The 19,338-nt window shown below is 36.2% G+C and overlaps 1 protein-coding gene across 1 annotated transcript in view; it reads left to right on the forward strand.

The window, feature by feature from the left end:
* Positions 1-6,612: 6,612 nt before the first annotated feature.
* The window catches only part of LOC127864962 (golgin subfamily A member 6-like protein 1), a 32,254-nt gene continuing 19,528 nt past the window's right edge, over positions 6,613-19,338 (forward strand). The window contains exons 1-6 of the mRNA XM_052404857.1: positions 6,613-6,731; positions 9,692-9,750; positions 10,141-10,343; positions 12,979-13,032; positions 16,129-16,218; positions 17,877-18,029. Of these exons, the coding sequence (XP_052260817.1) occupies positions 10,182-10,343; positions 12,979-13,032; positions 16,129-16,218; positions 17,877-18,029 (459 nt within the window). The 5' untranslated portion in view covers positions 6,613-6,731; positions 9,692-9,750; positions 10,141-10,181. The remainder of the gene's footprint in view (positions 6,732-9,691; positions 9,751-10,140; positions 10,344-12,978; positions 13,033-16,128; positions 16,219-17,876; positions 18,030-19,338) is intronic.

Below are 19,338 nucleotides of genomic sequence, written 5' to 3' on the forward strand. Positions count from 1 at the left end.
GCGTAAATCTTGGTTTCTACGCTACACATACATGTATGTACATGTAGGTGGATATCTTTGCACTCGATCCGCCGTGTACGTATGCGGCGGATTTACTCCGCGAAAGTACGCGAGGTTAATACAGACTAGGTGTCGTTGCGCGGATCGATGCCGAGTGCCACGGCGATACCCCGCGTCAACACACGATTCGGCCGCCGCGTACTAATAATCTGGCCGTGGCGTAGCTTCGGATTAGGTTTGTGCCGCGTTGGCTGTACTGTAGTTACTTGGATGGAACTTAAGGATGTTTATAAACATTAAGGTCAAAGGGATTTGATATGTATTTTCGGCGATCGTATTATAATTGTAGTTTGGTTGTAAATGTGAAGAGAAGGGCAATCCAGGTTCGAACTTTTTAATAACTTTCAAATGTATAACTGACAATAATAAAAAACAATAATAATGATGACATCTACTTAATTTCACTATTTATGGCGATGTGGCAGTATGTTCTGCCAAGATCACAACATGTAGAGATGCTTTGACATATGATTTAGTGGTCGGCATGACACATTATTAGTCAAAGAGCTGTTTTATAACTATATAAATAAGTTTGCATGTTGGGACAAATTGGGACATGGACTGTTAAAATGATCTCATAACAGAACTTGAAGACTTGACTAACTGTCAGTTTATGTCACATTTTGTATAGGCCATGTTGCAGTGGAGTTATGGAGTTTTTATCCCAAAAAAGTATATGTTTCTAGATGTCAATCCAAGTATAATACTCCATATATTTTTGTACAGTCAACAAAATGTACATCATACTTGTAGAGAAAAAACCTGAAAAACAAGGGCTGTTTGTAAAACATGCATGCCCCCCATATGGGCTCTCCGTTGAAGTGACAGCCATTGTGTGAATATGTTTTTGTCACTGTGACCTTGACCTTTGACCTAGTGACCTGAAAATCAATAGGGGTCATCTGCCAGTCATGATCAATGTACCTATGAAGTTTCATGATCCTAGTCATAAGCGCTCTTGAGTTATCATCCGGAAACCATTTTACTATTTCGGGTCACCATGACCTTGACCTTTACCTAGTGACCTGAAAATCAATAGGGGTCATCTGCGAGTCATGATCAATCTACCTATCAAGTTTCATGATCCTAGGCATAAGCGTTCTTGAGTTATCATCCGGAAACCATTTTACTAATACGGGTCACCGTGAACTTGACTTTTGACCTAGTGACCTCAAAATCGATAGGGGTCATCTGCGAGTTATGATCAATGTACCTATGTAATTTCATGATCCTAAGCATAAGCGTTCTTGAGTTATCATCCGAAAACTATTTTACTATTTCGGGTCACCATGACCTTGACCTTTGACCTAGTGACCTCAAAATCAATAGGGGTCATCTGGGAGTCATGATCAATGTACCTATAAAGTTTCATGATCGTAGCCATTAGCGTTCTTGAGTTATCATCCGGAAACCATTTTACAATTTCGGGTCACCGTGACCTTGACCTTTGACCTAGTGACCTCAAAATCATTAGGGGTCATCTGCAAGTCATGATCAATGTACCTATAAAGTTTCATGATCCTAGACCCAAGCGTTTTTGAGTTATCATCCAGAAACCACCTGGTGGACGGACCGACCGACAGACCGACCGACAGACCGACATGTGCAAAGCAATATGCTCTTCGAAGGGGGGCATAATATCTTTAAAACCAAAAAGGGTAACACTCAGATATTTGGCATGAAATACTTGCTTTTGTTCAGGGAACTATACAAAAAGTAATCAATAAATGGTATACAGTTACGAAGTGTTTAAAAAGAATAGACCATATTCCATGAAACTGTTATAATGATTTTATTGTGGAATGTGAAACCAGTTGTAAGCTAACAATACTGTTATAATGATTTTATTGTGGAATGTGAAACCAGTTGTAAACAAATATGTAGACCTCAATAGGAACTGAAAGATTTGAGATAAAATAAATACCCTCTGCAGTGAATTTCATTGTGTAAAAAATGACCTCATAAAATACCCAAAAGCTTTATGGTAAAACAGATTTAATTAAGCACATGCTTTTTTGGGATACTATCGTTACAACAATTCAAAAGGCTGGTCAAGGGTTATCCCTATCCTAATTGGCTTTGTTTGATTAAACATTTATTCACATAAAGGTAATGCATGGATTGGGTTGGAAGTTGATATAATTTAAAATGACCTGCTGCATAATTGGACTTGTTCATTTATGATCAACAAGATATTCTGACATAAATGTTGTGAATAATACTTGTGTGATTGCACGCCATATCATGTATGGCACATTGTCTGTGATTTGATAAGAAGCCAAATGCTCATTATACGGTGATTTTGAACATCTTGATAGATTTGGTAGTGCAAATCTTTATTGTGGAATGCAAAGTTGAATGATATTTCAAACTGATAGAAGATAGACAATCAAATAAAACACTCACACATTTAATTATTTGATTTAAGACAATTTTAATTGTTATTGTTAAAGACCATAAGGATACCCCCACTTTCAGAAGGTAGGGTTGAATATAAGAATCACTATGTCCATCTGTCATTGATTTAGTCCAGTCATGCACTGAAATCATTGGGAAATATGTAAACCTTAATGAGACGGCATGTTTTACCCAAGAACCACTATCAGTTTGCATGAGTACTCTTAGAAAACAACATCTGCAGTGATATAGAAAACTGTATATTAGCCCCTTGCAATGTGTATTTCACACCTATTTGAAGAACAAGTGCATTTGTTTGCAGGATAAGTGAAAATTGTAAGGCACTCATCCTGCAGGACAAGTGCATTCTTGAAGTATGTTTGTCCCATGCACATGGCTAATTTTTAGTCAATGTTAAATACTGAAGTAAAAGTTCAAAATGCATGAATTGTTGTGAAAATATGGAATTGCTTCCAAATGACTTTACCGTTCAATGAGCAATTTTAAAAAACAATTGCTTTACCTAATGGTAATAAGAAGGCGGCTGGCTATGTTTAAGGAAAAGGAAATGCTCGGAGGTCAAACCTCAAAAGTTCAAAACATATGCAGCCTGGAATGTGGCATGCAGTGAATTATTCTGGATTGTCTCAAAATTCAATTTTAATTTAAAGCTGGTCAATTAAAGATGTAGTTGATAATTTTATTTGTTCACAGTCCTAACTGACTGCAGTCACCTGAGTATAGTGGTCATGTGGCTATAGCCTCAGTCTAGATTGGTTTTGGTCTCCCTCAGGCCCTCAGTCCCCCAACACAAATAATTACATATAACATCTGAGTGTAACAGTCACCTGGTAATAGGGGCCAACAACTGCTAACTAGAACTTAAATTTGCATAAAATAGAGGATATTTTTTGGATTTGGTGGAATATCGATTTTAATTCACGAGTGATCATAGAAAATGATATTTTCACTGGTGGCCCAGCCACGAGTGAAAAAATATTTTTTCTGTGATCACAAAAAAAAAATGGGTACGAAAAAAATTCTGTACGAAAAATTTTGGGTATGATTTTTTTATTAGGAAAGATGGGGTACCTGTAAGTATGCAGGGGTACCTAAAAGTATCATTTGAAAATCGGTGTACTGTGATGTATACTTCAAAGTACCCAGGGTAAGGGGAATTAGTACCCGTGGGAAACTTGACCCATTCAGCAATACTTGCATCATATTGAAATGTCTGTTGTAAATTATCGGCCATATTAGATTTGTGATTGTCCGTGACAAAATTGTGAAATGTCCGTCCACGGCCTGTCTCAAAGAAGGAAAAAAAGTCCTGGTTTTATTCACGTTGGTGACATCTTAATTGAGTTGATCACTTATATATTTAAACAAGAGCACCGCAAAACGGGTGCCAATGCTCGGCTGCGGTCGCAGTTTTGAAAAAATGAAAGCTTGTCAGAAGATTTTTTTTAGAGGTCACATTGACCTTGACCCTTGACCTAGTGACCCAAAAATGGGTGTGGCGTGTAGAAATCATCAAGGTGCAGCTACATATGAAGTTTCAAAGTTGTAGGTGGAAGCACTTTCATTTTAGAGCCAATGTTAAGGTTTGAGCACGACGCCTACGGCGGAACGACACAACGAGCTGGCTATGACAATACCTCGGGTTTCCTCCCAAAACAACCGAGCTAAATACTACATATTATTTATTATAGAATGTATTTATGTTCTGTAAAGTTTTGAGCCTTCGTTTGAACGTTGAAAAAAAAAAAAAAAAAAAAATACATTATCTATCAAATGTACGGCATGTGATTATGTCGTTGTGATACGACTGTAAATTGATACATCCTGCATTGGTGCCACCTCCTATCATTAGGGCTTTGGAAATTTTCTTGTCACACAGGAAAAACTCGTCAAAATGCTTTTTTAAACTCCACCATGCCACAACTTATAAAGGTTCTCATGTTTTTAAATGGGTTGAGAATGTTTGTTTGTGTACAGTTTTGGCTGAATTAATCTTCGCTGATGTTTATCTATTAAAAATGTTATATTAATGAACTTGTTAAAGAAAAATTATTTATCACATGCCATACCCTGTTCCCCATGTAATATAACCATTAGGAATATTTTTATCTTACACATGTGTTACATACTTTTTGTGGCACTTCTGTGGCACTTCTGTCCTTATGTAATCTATTGGTTCTCAAAGTTCGTTTTAAGTCGCGTTGTGTAATTTTTTGTTTTGACTTAAATATTCCAGGTTCGTAAATTACTCATCAGTTTGCAAAATAAGGCAACAAGTCTTTTTCTAGCATATAACAACTTTTATTCTTGATTAAATGTTCGTGTATATATTGTCTGTAAACGTATCTTATTCTTATTAGTATATAATTCTTCTTTAAGAAATCGAGACAAGAAATAATCAGTAAAGAAATAAACGAGATACTCCAACACAAAATATAATCCGTCCAGAAAAACAAATGTCCGTCTCAAGCACTTTCCCGTGAAGCTTTAAATTGGGAAGTATACTGTGCGCTACCACAAAGGCTCGACTCGACTAGAGGTTATAACACGGTCCGTTTTATACAAAAATGGTAACCTTGGCGTTGACCCACTTGTTTTAGGGAGTAAACAGCGTTATCCATCACTTTGACATAAACTCATAACCATAAAAAATATAACTATAAACGGGTTATAACAATGTCTATCACTTTTTGGTCGTTAAATTATTTCTAACTATATAGGCTTATTTAACCTGTTTATATAAGCTGTTTTTATAAGCAGTTCGTGTATAATTAACACTATCTTGACTGCCAGATATGGTCGAATGTACGTCATTGTTGTCTTAAATGTATTTCGCCCGTGACCATGCATCTCACGTTACTAGGACAGTGATGACTAAACAGAAAAAGTGTCACATTTTTAAGCATTATCATTGGCTAAGTTTTCGTTCGATTGACCAATCGCCTTTTGTTATTTTGCTGAAATGACATTGCAACGTCAAATGACGTCACAAAATGTAAACAACATTCGGGATTTATCATTATGTTTGCGTAAATATTTATTTAATTTCCTCATTTTAAAGCATGTGATAAAAAAGATCTGACACTCTTTGTCATTTCATACCATGTTTTATTTAACTCGTCCAGGATATTTGTTAGTAAGCTCGCCAAAGGCTCATTACTAACAAAATTCCTGAACTTGTTTAATAAAATATGGTATGTATATTATCCCAAACAAAATTGATCTTACACACGGGACTCTAACTCAATCATACAAAGATAGCTTTCTTTAATAAGACTTTTACTACCCTTAAGTTCTGTTGTTGATATGCATACTTTAAGCAAAGCTTTATTCATATTTTATTACTGCCTTGGATTTTCCTGCTGCTATTTAGTGTTCCTGGGATAATGTTTTAGTTTGATAAAAATCAATGTTATATAAGCAATAACAAAAACAAGACATTAAGTGTCAATTAAGCAACAATTTAATGCATACTTTATCAAAGATGGACTTATTTTATAAAGTAATGTACCACATTAAGTGTCAATAAGTGTCAATTATTAGTTCCCCTTTGAATTCTGTGATCAATTGTGAATTAAATTTGCAAACTATTTAACCAAAGAACATGCATGAAATGATATCCAATGTAAAATGGTCTGTGTGACAGTACAGTTTTAGGAAACCTAACACCTCCCCAATGCCCACGTGATAGTTCAGTGAATATTGATTGGCTATTTACTGGTTTCATAATCATGTGATAGTCAGTTAAAATAGTTACACTGTTTACTGGTAACACAAAATTGGGCTGCACATTAGTACAGAGATCATAGCACTCTTAGCTGTTTATCGGATTTGTTCCTGTTAAGTTAAACACCTTTTTAAAAAAAGTAAACTTTAAATCAACCTCTGTGTTTGTGGAATAGGTTGCTATATTGACAGAGATACATTGAGTACTTTTACTTGCAAATACAAATTGCAGTTTGTGTTTTACTAATACACTACAAAATGGCATCATTTTCTCAGTCTTCTATTGAGGAGGGTTCTGATTTCGTTCCTGAATATTTATGTAGTGGTAGTGCCTGCAAAGACAAGAGCACTGTGATGAATGCTGAGGTTTACTGTGAAACGTGTGACAAGTTCTTCTGTAAGAAGTGTTGTGGCTTACATGACCAGTTGTTTAGGGGTCATAATGTTCTTGGAAAGGAACATGAAAATAAATGGTCTGTATCCAAAGAGAAAGACAGCACATCACAGAAATTGAAAGTGGACTCCAGGTATTTATAAAATGCCTTTGTTTGTAAAGTTTTATTATAAATCTCATTTTTAGCTCATCTATTTTATTTTTTTTTTAATTATGAGCTATTGTCATCACCTTGGCGTCGGCGTCTGCGTCGGCGTCAGCGTCGGCGTCGGCGTCCGGTTAAGTTTTGTGTTTAGGTCCACTTTTCTCATAAAGTATCAAAGCTATTGCATTCAAACTTTGTACACTTACTTACTATCATGAGGGGACTGGGCAGGCAAAGTTAGATAACTCTGGCGTGCATTTTGACAGAATTATGTGCCCTTTTTATACTTGGAAAATTGCGGTGCTCTTGTTAAATACATGCAATATTTAAAAAATTGAAACTTTGACTAAGGACACAGTTACTCTACCAGAAAATTTGGATTATATGGTTTTAGGGCATTAATTCCCTTAAAATCTGATCTTTCAGGAGGATAAACTCAAGAAAAGCTATGAGTAGTCTAATCATGTTAGTTCAGATATAGTTGAAACATTATAATTGAAACAGCTCAAATGAAAATATTGGTACACTCCATGATATGTTAATGTTGCTCCTTTTAGAACATGATTTCCTAAAAATGTTTTTGTCAATAACGGAAGAAAGCTTCACACCTATAAGTAAAACAAGAGCAAGAACAAGTGACCTTGACCTTTGACCTAGTGACCCAAAAATGGGTGTGGTGTGTAGAACTCATCAAGGTGCAGCTACATATGAAGTTTCAATGTTGTAGGTGGAAGCACTTTTAGTTTAGAAGCAATGTTCAAAACCTTAACAAAATGTTCAGGTTTTAGCGGACGACGACGGACACGACGGCGGACACGACGAGCTGGCTACGACAATACCTCGGGTTTTCTCCGAAAACAGTCGGGCTAATAAGATACAAAGTGTGTGTGGAGTTGGGAATTAGTGTATCTTATAAATAGGTTATGCAACAGTATCACTTTCAACTCAGTCATTACATGCCAAATTTGAATATTATTTTAGGGTGACAGATTTATGCACTCAATATAACTATCTTGTTAAAATAACTCATTTACCAAATGATACTTCATAACAAAATTAAAAAGTAAAATAAAAATGGTTTTCATGGAATTAATGGTATAGATGTTTTCACTGCCTAACAGTTGAACTATGTTCACAAAACTCTTTAAATTTTGTATGTCAGATAAGCAGCAAACTCTGAATTATATCAAATGAGCTGGTTTGACTGTTCCTCATTCTGAGTTGATTTTTTTTAATCTTTACCAATATTGTTGAGAATGTTAACTTATTATATGCTAGCCATGTGTGAAGGCTGATCTCATCAACACAGGGACTTTTATGCAGTGTTTTTTTTTCACCTATATGGGAATGGTGGCGGGGCCCTTCCAAAGGGGAAAAACACGTCGTTTTTTAGGAATAGGGGAAAATTACAAATTCACTCTTTTATATGTAATGATATTTATTATATGAATACACATGTATGTATGAATACAATATTCACAGCTGAATGTCTCTGTCCTTTTTCTTAAATATATATCAATGATTGTTTCAACATTAGTTTCAGACAGTTCAGCCGTCATGCACAGTCTCAGTTTTCCTAGCCAATTTGAGTCTAATTGGAATTTTTTTAATCGATAAAATGGCAAATTTGAGCATTTTTTATCAATAAAATGGAGCAAATTGGAATATTTTTATCAACAAATATCGACACAATATAGGTACATCAGGCCTTTTCCTGGCCATTTTGGGAAAAAATGAAATTGATGTGAAAAGTGACCACTGATTTGGGAAAAACTAATTTAACTCTTTATGATAATTCAAAATCATATTAATATTATTTATTATTTATTTTTTTTGTTTTTTTTACTTCTGGAGGGGATTTTTTCTACAAAATAGGGGGACAATATATACTATTGTTTGAGGGGAATGGGGCCGAATATTGGCCCCAAAATTGCCATTTAAAAAAACACTGTTATGTAATGGTACTATTGCTTACATTGTTTTTTTTAAAGCAAAGTCATTTTGGCCAACAGTTTTCATCCAAACTTTATAAAGTCTGTTATCTAAAGATTGCTTTACACGTCAATGAGTGTTAATCAAACAAAAGAATGTAGCATTGACACTGCTACTTTTACTGGACATCCTCCAACTATTTTTTAAAATAAGGTTCAAATATAAATGCCATAATTATTGCAGGCCAAAACCAGACAATGCACTATTAGTCAGAATGTTTGCCTGTTGAGCAGGACACTTTAAGATTGCCAATACAATTGTTTTTCTGCCAAAAAAAGCAAAAACTTTAAGATATGGTAATTTAAATGGTAGACTTTTCATTAGAATTGCCAGTCAATTGCATTTTAAATTTTAATCAAAAGCATAAAAATACTTTACATATAATTTTTATTAAAAAAAAAATATTTGTGAAATATAAAATAATCAAGAAATCCAAGTAATATCACTAAATATACTGATATAAACACAGTTGTAAGATTGCCAAACCCATTCACAAGGAAGAACACTCAAACACACCCTCTTTTGTGGGTTACATTACACAAAGGCAACTTAATGCCTTTATTACAGATGCGCATTGCATAAATCTGGAGCGCATTATAGTTGTATCTGATAAATAATGAATGTTTCGTTATTGCAAAAAGAACACAAAATGTGGAGTACACTTATGGGCAAAACAATTGCTTGTAGGGTATCATTTCAACTTGACTTTGACACATATTTAATGGGTATTATTTTAATTAGGACTGATACAGGTATTAACTGTACAGACTGCATTGTGCAATTATTTATTTGTGTTGATACGGACAAATGGAATCTCAGAGGGATGCAGGGACAGAACTTGCAAAACCGAGGCAATCCTTTCGATACATATGCCATGTATGTTGAAAATGTCGCAAAAGTTTAGATTCTTGGAAAAGTAACTATAATGATGCTTAACGTATGTTGTTTCTTTGTAGTAGACCTCAACCAGGTAATAAGGACCCCTCAAAGAATCGTGTGTTGAACAAAATTGCAGGTAACAGAATCTTTTTATATCTTCAATATGTCTTTTTACAGCCTAGCTAAGTTAATATTTGATGTTGATTCATGGCCAGTAGATAAAATGAATTTCTGGGAAAAAAATCACATTTTCGTTGAAATTTTTTTGTATGACATCGTGAGGTTAAATTTTGTTTGAAAATGCAAACAATGCTATTCACCTAGGCATCTGCATTGTAGAAAGTTGCTCTGTGATTCTAAATTATGACGTGGTTTCAAAAAGACTGTTTATTTAGCCCATACTTTCCACACCATTTAGTAAAAATAAAGTTAGACAAATTAAAAAAAACAACAGAACACACAGAATTGGTGTTGTCTCTGAAAATAATGTATTTCACATTTCTAAATCTTCTTTTAACTTCCTAAGCTATTGAGCAGCGAGTTTCTAAGACTTCTAAAGCAGTAGAAATGCCTGCCAAGAAACCTTCCCAGGGTCAGGAGACCATCAGGCCAAGCAGGGACGCCTCCACAGCTGGTGCACAAGGACACGTATCCAGCGACAATGTGTCTGGTAGGAGGGCAGGCTGGAATGATGACAAGAAAAATCCAATGAGAGAAGGCACATTCACGGTACGGACTTTATATGGACGAAATGTTTGCTGTAATGATTGTTACTGTTACACGCCCTCTACAAAGGTAGTTATCAAAGGGGTTATACTTGAATCAGCATGTTCATCTGTCTGTCAGTTTGTCAGCAGACACAGAGTTCTCCGAAGATATTCATCTAAAATTTTAAACATACAGCATTCATTCAATGGTTCTTATGTTTAGAGATTGTGCATGGTCAGATTTCATGCATTTTTAAGGTCACAAGGGCATGAGGCACTGTTCTAATTAAATTATAACAACAAAGGGATAAGTGAATTTAAATCTAGATTGAATGCAACATGCACAAAGTAAAAGTAAATTTCTATGTACAATAAACCTGCATTTGCATGTATCTTTATCTTATGACTTACTTATGTAATTTATCTTTACCTGTAATGCTTTCAATTGCATTTAAGAGTACAATATTTTTATAAAAGTCATCTGCAAATAACAATCAGATGAAACATTATTGAATAAACTAGTTTAAATGTTAAAGGTGTCAATGATTCAAAAGATCTGTAGCACATAAATCATCATCATCATTCCCTAATCCTTTGGGAGGAAATGAGCCATGACCACACAGAGCTCCTCAGCTAGGAAGATCTGTTGTGGGCTTCTGGGAGTAGCTGAACCATGGTAGGGACGTCCACCCTTTCACATTGTCCATCCAGCTTTTTTTCTTGCCTTCTTGTGTGTGACCTCCCTATGCCAAAATGGAGGAACTAAAGATATCTTATAAAGAAATCTTGCAAAGTGGACTTGAAATCAGTTGATCTTGTGACTAAAACGTTGACCAGTGTCACTTAATGGATAACTGTTACTTCATATTCAAAACATGAAGCCTTTTTATGATCATGAGCATAGGTTATGTGGCACTGTACAGTTGACACATTTTTGGAAAATTCTCTCGAGAATATTCAAGTTCCTGTAAAGGGTAGTTTTTTTCAGTAAGTTTATGTGTATTTCTTCACAGTGGTCTCTATTTGATGTCTTAAGCATCCAGACAAAAAAAATTCTCCATAATCGTCACTCTTAAAATTACAATTTATAAAATAACACTTACTGATCAGGGTATTGTACTTTAAAAACCATTGTGTGAACAGATTAACATCCCCGCTTTTATGGGGATTTTAACCCTCACAGTGCTGGAACCGAATTTTTGAAGGCCTTTGCAAACAGTTTGGATCCAGATGAGACGCCACAGAACGTGGCGTCTCATCTGAATCCAAACTGTTTGCTATTCTGATAGTATTCTTTGAAAAAAATCGAAGAAAATGCTAATTTTAGAAATTCAGCAGACGACATTTTAGCAGATGACAAATTACCCAGCATGCAAAGGGTTAATAATACTTTGATTGCTGTGCAGATACTATTCTAACCCAACACTATTCAACGTTCAATATTTTCACACACTAATCAATGTGATCATTAATTTCATATTCTCAAGTGTCACTTTCCGTCTCAAATTACTCCACAAATGTTGTCTATTACAAAGTGAAACTCAAATGAAAACATGTTTTTCGTATCTATTCAAATAGTTTTATTGCTATACAAATTGCTACTACCTCATTCACACCTACAGTTACCCGCTGTTTGTTATGTCAACAATAGCCCTTTCAACCAGCAAGATAATAGGGTGAAGTATTCTGGAAAAAAACATGGTGTTTATTATGAATAAATACACTTGCAAAATGAATTTTTCACTCATAAGCAGTGTTGTGTAATATTGAAATTAGGGGTTACCACACTGCGCGTAATTCACGTTAAAGTACAGTAGTGAAACGAAAGTAACCATGACAATATGTACCTACACGATGACAATTATTTGTAAAGATAAATGATATGGTAAGTTATTGTTTAGTCGTGCGTTCTTTTTTGAGTTGTGGGTATAGAGATTGTGTGAAATTGATAGATAGAACGCTCGCATATGATGAAGTTCGTTACAGAAAGAAGTTTTGACACAGTCACCATCGTTTTGCTGATCCAAAATGTGACAAAATCAGGTGACTTTTGTGATACATCATAACTCCATACGTTCTTATCAAATATTGCCTCCTTAATTTATTGTCCATATAGTGTTTTTAAGTAACAAAAAATAGTTTATTTATGAGTATTTCCATGCAACATCGTCTGTTGAAATCTGTTTTTCGCAAGAAATTATCCTCTCACCTTCAATGTCAGTTTAAAGGCTATTTATAGCATGCAAATCTGGAAATTGGGACATCCATTCAGAATCCACATCTTAAGAAGAACCATTATTTTCAATATGGCGGTTGGACACAATCAACATAATCGATTATTTTGATGTCAACAGAAAAACAAAATTTGACAACAAATATAACGACCAAAGTTTGATATTTTATTTCCTATGATTCATGGTCATATATTTATAAAATAGTATATAAAAAAATTGTGGTGTAACATTTTATGAAAATTACCCACAAATCAACTAGAATATTGCATACTAATAATATTTATAGAAAGTGCATTTCAAAATTTTGTGAACAAAATATATCCATAACTGCAGTAAATTTAATACACATACGCTATAAAAGGTTACACATATACTGGGCAAGCTTTGTAGAATGAAGTTAAGCACATAAGATTGTTATTGCAGACGGATGCTGAGAAAGACCAGTCAGAATTATTTAAAGACGAACTTCGAAATCAGGTATAAAACTTTTCATTTTCTGACTTGTTGAATAAATTCAATTTAAGTTGGACTTTTATTTATCTTAATCTGTTTATTTAAAGCTCATGTAAGCACATATACTGCTGATAAGGAGATTTAACCCTTTGCATGCTGGGAAATTTGTCGTCTGCTAAAATGTCGTCTGCTGAATTTCTAAAATTAGCATTTTCTTCGATTTTCTTTCAAAGAATATTATCAGAATAGCAAACAGTTTGGATCCTGATGAGACGCCCCGTTCTGTGGCGTCTCATCTGGATCCAAACTGTTTGCAAAAGCCTTCAAAATTCGGTTCCCGCACTGAGAGATTTAAGGACTCTGTTATTCGTCAGTCTGCACCCATTAACTTTTTTCAACGCAACGCCTCTCCTCAACTGCTCTGCAGATCTATACAAAACTTCACAGGAATCATCCTTGGTTGAATCTCTTTGCAATTTGTTCTAATTATTTTGGAAATTGAGGTCAAAGGTGCAAAAGAATATTTAAAAAAAGAATACTTTGACAATCTTATAAGGGTCAGGGATTTAATATTTGATGTCTGACTTTGTATCGTGGTCCTAAATTAAGTGTGTTCAAATACTGTTTTTGGGATCAAAACTGGCTATCCCCAGGGGTTACATTTCAAAGGGGTAAATAACTTTTAAAATCCTTTTCTCTAAAAGTCAAAGGGCAAGAGCTTGTGTATTTGGCATATAACATTGTATAGTTGTTCTAGCTACCAAGGATGTTCAACTCATTCCCCTGGACTCATAACTGGCCGCATCGAATGGTCACAAGATTTATGTAGACTTATATCGTAAATTACAAAAAAAATCTCTGAAACCGCAATGGTCAGGTGTTCAATATTTGGTGTGTAACCCTTATAGGTTGGGCATCAAATCATTCCATTGAGTTCAAAATTGGGCTTGCCCTAGGGTTTTCTTGTTTTATTTATTATGCCCCCCTTCAAAGAAGAGGGGGTAAATTGCTTTGCTCATGTCGGTCGGTTTGTCGGTCCGTCCACCAGGTGGTTGTCAGATGATAACTCAAGAACGCTTGGGCCTAGGATCATGAAACTTCATAGGTACATTGATCATGACTCGCAGATGACCCCTATTGATTTTGAGGTCACTAGGTCAAAGGTCAAGGTCACGGTGATCCGAAATAGTAAAATGGTTTCCGGATGATAACTCAAGAACGCATACGCCTAGGATCATGAAACTTCATAGGCTGATTGATCATGACTCGCAGATGACCCCTATTGATTTTGAGGTCACAAGGTCAAAGGTCAAGGTCACGGTGACCCGAAGTAGTAAAATGATTTTCGGATGATAACATTTCATAGGTACATTGATCGTGACTCGCAGATGACCCCTATTGATTTTTAGGTCACTAGGTCAAAGGTCAAGGTCACAGTGACAAAAAAGTATTCACACAATGGCTGCCAGTACAACAGACAGCCCATATATTTTTTAAACATCTAATAAATAACCCCACCCCACATTATACCCCCCTCTCATTCTCCCTACCCCCCCTCCTACCCACCCACACCCCCCAATTAAACATCTTATAAATTACCACACCCCACATTATATTCCCCTCTCACCCCCCCCTACCCCCCCACCCCCCGTACCCCCCCACCCCCCCTACCCCCCACCCCCCCCCCCCCTCATTTTTTTTTATGCCCCCCTTAGAAGAAGAGGGGGTATATTGCTTTGCTCATGTCGGTTGGTCTGTCGGTCCGTCCACCAGGTGGTTGTCAGATGATAACTCAAGAACGCTTGGGCCTAGGATCATAAAACTGCATAGGTACATTGATCATGACTCGCAGATGACCCCTGTTGATTTTTAGGTCACTAGGTCAAAGGTCACGGTGACCCGAAAAAGTAAAAGGGTTTTCGGATGATAACTCAAGAACGCTTAGCCTAGGATCATGAAACTTCATAGGTAGATTGATCATGACTCGCAGATGACCCCTATTGATTTTGAGGTCACTAGGTCAAAGGTCAAGGTCACAGTGACAAAAATCATATTCACACAATGGCTGCCACTACAACGGACAGCCCATATGGGGGGCATGCATGTTTTACAAACAGCCCTTGTTTGTATTTCAAAGTGTTATAACACAAACATTATTAAGTCTGCACATTACAGTTTTAAAACAAACATCATAAAATCAGTAAAAGGCATTTTTGGCTGGGTGTGGTCTATGTGGGCTGGGTGCCCCAGGGTTGGTAATGGGGCCAGGCATAGTTTAGATTGACTGTTTTGTCATAAAAGAGGTTCAGTATCAATTTGAAGTGAATCGGTGTAGAAATGAAGAAATTATAGTAAAAGGCAATTTTGGGTGGGTGTGGTCTATGTGGGCGGGGCGCCCCAGGGTTGGTAATGGGGCCATGCATAATTGAGATTGACCGTATTGTCATAAGAGAGGTTCAGTATCAATTTGAAGTGAATCTGTGTAGAAATGAAGAAATTATAGTAAAAGGCAATTTTGGGTTGGCATCGTCTATGTGGGCAGGGCGCCCCAGGGTTGGTAATGGGGCCATGCATAGTTGAGATTGACCGTATTGTCATTAGAGAGGTTCAGTATCAATTTGAAGTGAATCGGTGTAGAAATGAAGAAGTTAATGTAAAATAACCTAAAGAAATGAGTGTAAATCTCTGACCCGGCCCCACCCCAACCCCATAACTTTTGACCCAGGGGTTAGATCATAATTACATATAGTGCAGGGTCGCACATATGCTCATAGCTACCATGTGTGTAAGTTTCAAGGTTGTAGTGAAAATAGTGTAGGAGGAGATAGTGGCCAGGACAGACAGACAGACGGTGGCGGAGATAACCACAATATCCCTACGCTTTTCAAAATAATACTAATAACATTATATAATATAGTATAAATTATATAAATAATTGTTTTTTATTTGAAACCACACGGGTCAAGTGTTCAATATTTGGTGTGTACGATCATAGGTTGGTTCTCAAATCATTCCTTTGGGTTCAAAGTTGACCCTGCCCTAGAGTTTACTTGTTCCTTCCATATTTGTATATTATACTTTTATTACGCAAACTTAACAGTTTGTACTTCCATGTCTTAGTTGAACAACCGAGAACGTCATCCGCAGCAGTTGGAGAAAGAAAGGGTGAGGAAAGAGGAGCGAGAGAAACGTCGTCTAGAAGAGCAGCGAGTGAGTATGCAGCTCGAGTATGAAGAGGCACAGAATAAGATTAAGGCTAGAGAGGCAGAGGTAGGCAGAGGGGAGGAAGAGGGGGGGGGGGGGGGGGGGGTTAAGGGTAGGTAGGGGCAGCGAGTGTGTATGCAGTGTGACCCGAAATAGTAAAATGATTTGCAGATGATAACTCAAGAACGCTTTTGCCTAGGATCATGACACTTAATAGGTACATTGATCGTGACTCGCAGATGACCCCTATTAATTTTCAGGTCACTAGGTCAAATGTCAAGGTCACAGTGACAAAAATCGTATTCACACAATGGCTGCCACTACAACAGACAGCTCTTATGGGGGGCATGCATGTTTTTCAAACAGCCCTTGTTTGTATTTCAAAGTGTTATAACACAAACATTATTAAGTCTGCACATTACAGTTTTAAAGCAAACATCATAAAGTCTGCACATAACAGTTTTTAGGCCAACATCATTAAGTCTGCACATAACAATTTTTAGGCCAACATCATTAAGTCTGCACATAACAGTTTTTAGGCCAACATCATTAAGTCTGCACATAACAGTTTTTATGCCAATATCATTAAGTCTGCACATAACAGTTTTTTAAGCTAACATCATAAAGTCTGCCCTTAACAGTTTATACGCTAACATCATTAAGTCTGCACATAACAGTTTTTAGGCCAACATCATAAAGTCTGCACTTACCAGTTTTAAGGTCAACTTCATTAAGTCTGCACATACCAGTTATGACGCTAACATCATTAAGTCTGCACATAACAGTTTTTACTCAAACATCATTAAGTCTGCGCATAACAGTTTCAAGGCCAACATCATAAAGTCTGCACATAACAGTTTCTATGCTAATATCATAAAGCCTGCACATAACAGTTTTTAGGCTAACATCATCAAGTCTGCACATAAACAGTTTTTATGCTAATTATTATAAAGCCTGCAGATAACAGTTTTTAGGCAAACATCATTAAGTCTGCAAATAACAGTTTTTACGCTAACATCATTAAGTCTGCACATAACAGTTTTTAGGCCAACATTATAAAGCCTGCACATAACAGTTTTTAAGCAAACATCATACAGTCTGCACATAACAGTTTTTAGGCCAACACCATAAAGACTGCAGATAACAGTTTTTAGGCAAACATCATACATTCTGCACATAACAGTTTTTATGGTAATATCATAAAGCCTGCACATAACATTTTTCAGGCAAACATAGTCTGCACATCCAGTTTTTAGGCCAAAATCATAAAGCCTGCAGACAACAGTTTTTATGCAAACATCATAAAGTCAGCACATAACAGTTTTTAAGCAAACACCAAAAAGTCTGCACATAATAGTTTTTAGGCAAACATCATAAAGTCTGCACATAACAGTTTTTATGCTAATATCATAAAGTCTGCACATAACAGTTTTCTGCTAATATCATAAAGTCTGCACATAACAGTTTTTAGGTCAACATCATAAAGTCTGCACATAGCAGTTTTTACACTAACATCATAAAGTCTGCACATAACAGTTTTTATGCTAATATTATGAAGTCTGCACATAACAGTTTTTATGCTAATATCATAAAGTCTGCACATAACAGTTTTTATGCTAATATCATGAAGCCTGCAGACAACAGTTTTTATGTACATGACTTAGATGAGCGACCTAGAGCGTCGTCTGCAGCAGTTGGAGGTTGAACGGGTTAGGAATGAGAAAGAGCAAGAGAACCGTCGTCTGGAGGAGCAGCGAGTGCGAATGCAGCTTGAGTATGAGGAGGAGAAGAAGAAGATTAAGGCTAGAGAGGAGGAGGTAGGCAGAAGGAGGAAGGTGGTACAGGATAGGTATAGGCAGTAAGTGTGTATGCAGTGTGAATATGGGCAGGCGCAGAAGAAGTGACACTCTATCAAATATGTTCAAATTATTCCAACTTGATGAATAAGGAGTTCAGTGGAGCTTGAAAAATATTTTAAAAAAGAAAACTTTGAAAGTCTAGGAAACCACAAGGGTCAGGGGCTCAATATTTGGGGTGTAATTTTTCTTGTGGTCCTATATTAAGTTTGTTTAAATCATGTTTCTTGGGTCAAAACTGACCCCGCCCCAGGGGTCACTAGATTGTCTTAGATTTTTCAAGAAAATAACTTTAAATGTTCTTCTCTGAAACACCAAGGGTGATAGGTTTGGTATTTGACATGTAACATCGTGTAGTTGTTCTCTACCAAGTTTGTTCAAATCATGCCCCTGGGGGTCAAAACTTTTCAAGGGTCACAAGCTTTATATGGACTTTATTAAGTTACTTTATAATATTAGACGAGAATGTGTTCAATTTGATTGCCCCATACAAGTTGACCCTCGCCAATAAAACTCAAAACTCGCCTTATACGAGAAAAAGGCGGCCAATATGGAAAAACACGGCCAATACTGAAAAAGGTCGTCCAATACGAGATTCAGCCAATCAGAAACCAGGAAAAACTCTGCCTTATATGAGAATCAAAAATTTCGACAATTGTGGACACCATTTTGAAGTTGTATGCTTAGTTTTGGTGCAAAAGTTTTAATCTTTAAAAATATAATATTGCAGTTTACTTAAAGCACTCGGCCCCTTATATATTTAGCTCCCTTTTTCGACAAAAACAATTGTGCAGTGTAACCACAACAGTAAGGTTCAATATTTGAACATATGTACATAAATAACAACTTTGTATATAGACCGTCCCATAATTTAGTCATTACATAATTACCTCCCCTGAATTCTCTCCGCGTCCGCCATTACACTGCTGCTTAACAATCGGTAACATATATAAGAGAGCACCGATTATTCAACGGATGAATTTCTAAATTCTAAGGCCGTCATTACATGGTCTTGGTTGTCTTGGAAAACTAACACATTGACACATTAAAAAAAGCATCTAATTAAATTAAATGCATTATTTTCCATTTGATTATTTGCATCAATCTTTAAATCGTGTATGCCTTTGCATTCCAGTGTTTAATTGCCCCTTTGTTCTGCATAATCCGATTATCTCGTTTTGATCAGATATTGTCCAGACTTAACTTACCACATGGTGTCATAAACCACACTGGGTGGCAGATGACAGTCTGGTCATTAAACACAATTGAT

This window comes from Dreissena polymorpha, chromosome 1 (assembly GCF_020536995.1).
Source record: "Dreissena polymorpha isolate Duluth1 chromosome 1, UMN_Dpol_1.0, whole genome shotgun sequence".
NCBI lineage: Eukaryota > Metazoa > Mollusca > Bivalvia > Myida > Dreissenidae > Dreissena > Dreissena polymorpha.